The following is a 6,476-nucleotide window of genomic DNA, read 5'->3' on the forward strand; positions in this document are numbered from 1 at the left end:
CTTTTCAGGAATTTTGAACTTTCGCTCTTGAAAGTTGAAAGCGGATTGCGGTTCGTTCTCCTGAGGAAGAAAATGGAGGCCATCTACAGAAACCCTAGCGCACCAATCGAAGCTAGAATCAAAGACCTTCTCTCCAGGATGACATTGAGGGAAAAGATCGGCCAGATGACCCAAATCGAGCGCACTGTGGCCACTCCCTCTGCCATCAAGGATTTCTCTATCGGTACCTTCGTCGATTGGAATTTTTATTGCATTTCCATTTCTTCGATCGATCGATCGATTGATTGTTTGCTTGCTGTGGGTGTTGGATTTGATTCTGCAGGGAGCATTCTCAATGGCGGCGGCAGCGTGCCATTTCACAACGCGGTGTCGTCGGATTGGGCGGACATGGTCGACGGGTTCCAGAAATCGGCGCTAGAGTCCCGTCTTGGAATTCCGATTATATATGGAAGTGATGCTGTTCATGGGAATAACAATGTCTATGGTGCTACCATTTTTCCTCACAATGTTGGGCTTGGCGCCACCAGGTTCACCAAAGTCTTTCCCTCTTTGAAACTTCTGGATTCGTAGGGATGCAATAAATTTCAAATTATTTCTGTTATTTGAATGAAACATAAGATTTAAAATTTAAAATTATAATTTTAAATACTGTTTTTTTTATAAATATTTTTTTATCTCAAATTTAATCCTTTATTATCGGTCAATGTATTTCTATCACCACTCAACCATCCTCAAATATTTGAAATGCATCACTCATACAATCAATGCCTCAAACTTGTTCTATTATTATTTTTTTCACTATTTTTTTAAATTTAAATATAAGTCTGATTTAATTAGTAATTTTGTTTTTACGACTTTAATATTTTTTATGGAGATTTTTACGAGGTTTGTTTTATAATAAATATGAAACTTTCAAGCTTTAAATTTATTAGGTTGATTTAATTTGATTAAGTGATTTGTTTTTTTTTTAACCCTGCAAAATTGGGTAGACGATATAAGTATTTATATATAATATTAAGTTTAAAATTTTACAAACCGATATAAATTGAAAATTAATACATATGAGACCAACAAAATGTCACAGTAATGATATTTTTATAAATACATATTTATTTGATGTATGTAGTATAATTTCTTTTGTTCTTTTCTCATTTAATTTAGCATTTTTTTTATTCATGTTTTATCTGTTTGTTTACGAGGAAAATCTAGGTGAATAGGTCTTGCGGCTGTTCGGTAGCTGTTTCCATTTTTGGTTTTTTTTTTCTATGTTTTAGTAAAATGTTTCTTATATCTCTCGTATATTAAATTAAAAAATAAAAAATAAAAACGTTCATTGAAATTAATTTTTTTAAAAAAATATAATATTTTTATGTTGTATTTAATTTTTTAATATTTACTATGCCTTCTCTAATTTAAAAATTATAAAATAATACATCTTATTTATATACGATTTTGTTTTTAGTTTACATTTTTAAGAATTATACTTCCTTCCTTGGAATTTTTCTTAGAAGAATTAAAAAAACAATCTTAACAAAATTTTTTAAATTATTTTTGTTTAGTTTTCAAATTTTTATTTAGATATAAAATATTTTTGAAAGTAGTCAATAAAACAAAGAGGTGTAGTTTTCAAAAATAGAAAAAGAAAAAAGAAAAACAAAATGATTATGAAACGAGACTTTAAATTTTTTTGTTGTGCCCTAAATTAGAATTTATACACAAATTTAGGAAGATTTCTTAAAAGTTAGAAACTTGACATAGTAACACTTTACGATTAACATACCAACAATACTTATGTTTCTACAAAAGAGAAATAAGAAACAAAAAATTAACAATGGCCAATTATCCCTGATTTTCACCGATTTGAACACGACTTAATTGGTTAAGGTATGTACCTTCTACTAAAAGGTCGTGCGTTCGAACCCACCCTCACGTGTATCCTTCTATCAATCTCCAATTTCTTAATTCTCACCGTAAACAGTAGACCTTTTCAGGCTGTTTGAATGGAGAAATATATGAAAAAATTGTTTTATTATTTGTCTTCCTCTGGCTTTATCAGAATCTCACTATACTTTAAATGGATGATAGAGATGCTGATTTGGTAAGAAGGATTGGGACAGTAACAGCTCTAGAAGTTAGGGCGAGTGGGGTTAACTATGCATTTGCTCCTTGTGTTGCTGTAAGTAGTAATGCTCATGCTCAGCTCAAATTATATAAGAAAGTTAAGAATTTTGAACAAGGTTTGCTAAAAGAAGATCTTTATTTGTTATAATTTGCTATATTCTTCCCTTTGGATATTCTATTAGGGTGCAAATTGTATTAACTACAAATGATTACTTCAGGTATCCAGAGATCCCAGATGGGGAAGGTGCTATGAGAGTTATAGTGAAGATACTGACATTGTTAGAAAAATGACTTCCTTAGTTGAAGGCTTGCAGGGGAAGGTGCCTGAGGGATACCCAAAGGGCTATCCATTTGTAGCGGGAAGGTATAGAGAAAAGTTTTGTCCATAATGAAGCATATGCTTCATTGACTCCATTTATGTCTGGTGAAAACAATTGGCTAAATAAATCAACTTGTTTGTTTGAATTGCACTTGATATTCATACCTGGCTTTATATTCTCTATGGCGTCAACCATAAGTTTGATTACATCACGTTTAGTTTGAGTTGGACGATGAAAAGTTTGACAAATAATAGCACGAGGGAGGCAAAAGAATTTATTATAACTTTTTATATATATAACCTTTCAATTTTGAAAATTTAGGGGGTAAATTAAATTAGGGAGAAACCTTTTAAATCTTAACATCTGTTATATAGTTTTTTTAACCTAAGATGGACTAAGAGTTCTTCCTTCTTCACCCTGCCTTGCATCTAAAAGCCTTGTAGATCCCTTACTTATGTGTTATGAAAACAATTGGTCAAAAGTCATAATATATCTGCATTAACTTGTTTGTTTGAATTACACATGATATTCTTATCTTCAGTTTCTATAAGATCATCCATCCCACCTTGCTCCTACTGACCTTGTAGATCCCTTCTAATTGACACTGTTTTTCTATTCACCCCAGAAATAATGTTATTGCGTGCGCAAAACATTTTGTTGGAGATGGGGGGACTCATAAAGGTGTGAATGAAGGAAATACCATTATTTCATCTTATGATGACTTCGAGAGGATCCATATGGCTCCTTATTTGGACTGTATTGCTCAAGGAGTTTCCACTGTTATGGCATCCTATTCAAGCTGGAATGGACGTCCGCTGCATGTTGACCGTTTTCTGCTGACCGACGTTTTAAAAAATAAGCTTGGGTTTAAGGTACATAGGACAGTGATGTGTGCAGATAAAATTTGCTTCTCATCATCGGTTAGAATTGAAATTTCAGTTTATACTCCTACCTAGTATCTGGGTATATGAAAAATATGCATGGTACAATGAGTCTACAACGAAATATTTACTTATGAGTGAGGCATTCTCCAACCCCAAATGGAACAAAATCTGCTTAGGGTGTTTATGCATTTGTAGTTTCCTATTAGATCATGCTTTCCCTTATGCTTTAGTTTCTAGTACTGCTAATGCCTGTTACACTGCTGGTGTTATAACTTGATACAGGGTTTTGTGATATCTGACTGGGAAGCACTTGATCGTCTTAATGAACCAAGAGGTTCAAACTATCGGTTTTGCATTTCATCTGCAGTTAATGCTGGAATAGACATGGTGCGTTTCACGTCCAAACTTCAAATTCATATTTTATTGGTTTCTAGAGTTTTGAATTTACAAGGACTAATCCGATATGTAGGTGATGGTGCCCTTCAGATACGAGCTATTTATCAACGACTTGTTATATCTGGTTGAATCTGGGGAGGTTCCAATGGCTAGGATCGATGATGCTGTTGAACGAATATTAAGAGTGAAGTTTGTTTCTGGTGTTTTTGAACATCCTTTCAGTGATAGATCATTGCTAGACCTTGTTGGCTGCAAGGCAAGTTTCTAACTTTTGTCATATCCGATTAATTAGCTATGGCACATTTGTGATTGTTTTTTAATACAACAATATGTGAGGGTGGGGATTTGAACTCACAATCTTCTAGTCAGATATAGGTATCTTAACCAGTTGAGCTAAGCTCAGGTTGACACATTTGTAATTACTATAACCCTTAATTAAGATAACTTTTGTTGCTCTTTACTAGAGAAACATAAATGTTATTCCCTAATTTAACCACTTTCTGCTACATCCATGAGCTTCCAAGACATCAAATTGTTTAGTTGATTATTTACTCCCAGGGAAAACAATAAAATGAAAGGGAAAATATTAGACTCAAAATCTTGTGCTAAACTTAATTTAGTGAAGTATTTATAGGTAAGAATTGTAAAACTAGGCTCCTATCCATGATTTAGAAGAAAAAGGAAAACAAGTTAAGAGCATTGAGTAAACTGTTATATGGGGTGACTTAGTGGTCATTACCAATGAAAAATGTAAGGGATTAGTGGTCATTATCGATGAGAAGCATAAGAGATTAGAGAGAATGAGTTCAAATCATGGTGGCTATCTACTTAGGAATTAATATCCTACGAGTTTCTTTGACAACTCTGTAGAGTATTGTTTGGTGGTTGTCTTTTGAGATTAGTCAACGTGCAAGCTAGCTTGGACTCTTTACAAATATAAGAAAAAATGTTTAGAGAATTGAGTAATTAAGGATTTGAAAGGAATAAGCAACTATTATTTTAACTGTCTGAGGAGAAAATGAGTTGGGTTGATGAAATAGTGTAGTAATTGATCAAATACTTTGTCGTTGAACCAAGTTCTTGTGCTGTATTAAGAAATCTAACGGTGTTTCGATGATAATGTTGTAAGTGCTACAAGATCAGGAAGTCAAACTATCATTTTGACTGCAGCATTGGTTGTCCAAAGACTAAAGGCAAACATGTGGCTTCTGATATAGCTTATAACTCATATACAAAGAACTCAAAGTTTTTCCTCCTCAAACATTTCAAAGTTCTCTTTTGAAGATTTTTCTTTTAATCTCCCATTCAGCTTCACCGAGATGTAGCGAGAGAAGCTGTTCGCAAGTCGTTGGTTCTGTTGAAAAATGGAAAAAATCCAACGAAACCCTTTCTTCCATTAGACAAGGATGCCAAGAAGATTCTTGTTGCTGGTTCACATGCTGATGATCTTGGATTTCTGTGCGGAGGGTGGACAGCTACTTGGAATGGGACGACTGGCAGAATCACAATTGGTACATAACTTGCTTCATTTCAGTTCAGTTCTATTAAGGATAAATAAACATCACTCAATCAAAAAGCTTAAGCTTATGGATTGGATAAATTTAATTCATATACGGATATCTCAACAAGTTCAAATCTTGAATATTGCCATATATACTTGGTACTTGCAAATTCACCAAATGAGTGTTATTTGTATTAGGTACCACCATCTTAGATGCAATCAGAGAAGCAGTTGGAGACAAAACAGAAGTAATATATGAGCAATATCCATCCGCAGACACTTTGAATGATCAAGATATATCTTTTGCTATTGTGGCTGTTGGTGAAAGTCCATACGCTGAATCCGCTGGCGACGACTCCGAGCTCATTATACCCTTTAATGGAAATGACGTCGTAAAAGCAGTGGCTCACAAAATCCCCACACTGATGATTCTAATATCTGGGAGACCCTTAGTTTTGGAGCCAACAGTACTGGAGAAAGTAGAAGCTCTCATTGCTGCTTGGCTTCCTGGAAGCGAAGGAAGCGGAATCACAGACGTTATCTTTGGAGATTACAATTTCACCGGTTGTTTACCCGTTACATGGTTTAAAACGGTCAAGCAACTGCCAGTCCATGCAAAGAATAATTTGCAGGATTCGTTATTTCCTTTCGGCTTCGGGTTATCATATGGTAAGGAGAAATCTTCTCTGTGATCACACGAGCTCACAGTCATGAAAAGATTTGGATCCACAGAGCTGATCAAGAAATTGACTGCCCCTCTTGATATAAGTCATGGTTCATTCTAATCTTTCCACTCTTATCCCCATTGTTGAACTGTGTATTTGTGCTGACAGTTTATGGGAAAGTTTGGATTGTATGCCTTGTCTTTATGTTGTGCTGTTATATTTCACCAAATGTACTGCCTCAGATCTATGAGAATAATATATGGAGTTTGTATAATAAAAAATGATAATGAGAGATCATCTAATATATGTTGTGGCCTTGTTTGATCAATCAACTTATGTTGGGGGGACTTGCTAGGCTTTTATTTTATATATATATATATATATATATATATATTTTTTTTTTTATATTTTTTTAATCTGTGAGTGTTCGGGCCATCTTAGATATACCTCGACTAATCTCGCGAGATTGCTACCTGATTCTACCACATTTTGTTGTCAAGGAAACTCGTATGATATTAAATCGTAACTAGGTAGGCAGCGACCATGATTTGAACTCATTTTGTCTAAATTCTTTATAATTTACCTTTCC

At 34.1% G+C, this 6,476-nt stretch overlaps 1 protein-coding gene across 1 annotated transcript; it reads left to right on the top strand.

Moving 5' to 3' along the window:
• The first annotated feature begins 72 nt into the window (after positions 1-72).
• On the top strand, positions 73-6,193 carry LOC111018941 (uncharacterized). Its single transcript, XM_088121663.1, has 9 exons — positions 73-223; positions 323-527; positions 2,086-2,176; positions 2,340-2,485; positions 3,067-3,313; positions 3,608-3,712; positions 3,795-3,977; positions 5,031-5,232; positions 5,421-6,193. The coding sequence occupies exons 1-9, from the start codon at positions 73-75 to the stop codon at positions 5,912-5,914; spliced, it is 1,824 nt and encodes a 607-aa protein (XP_087977789.1). The 3' UTR covers positions 5,915-6,193.
• Positions 6,194-6,476: the final 283 nt, after the last annotated feature.

This window comes from Momordica charantia (assembly GCF_013281855.1).
Source record: "Momordica charantia cultivar OHB3-1 chromosome 3 unlocalized genomic scaffold, Mcharantia_2.0 BLBB01000003.1, whole genome shotgun sequence".
NCBI lineage: Eukaryota > Viridiplantae > Streptophyta > Magnoliopsida > Cucurbitales > Cucurbitaceae > Momordica > Momordica charantia.

Bases quoted from the DNA above. Each gene is read 5' to 3' on its own strand.
- LOC111018941 (XM_088121663.1), top strand. From the start codon at position 73: ATGGAGGCCATCTACAGAAACCCTAGCGCACCAATCGAAGCTAGAATC. The intron at 3,314-3,607 runs GTACATAGGACA...AACTTGATACAG, and splicing joins AAAATAAGCTTGGGTTTAAG to GGTTTTGTGATATCTGACTG. The intron at 5,233-5,420 runs GTACATAACTTG...TATTTGTATTAG, and splicing joins GACTGGCAGAATCACAATTG to GTACCACCATCTTAGATGCA.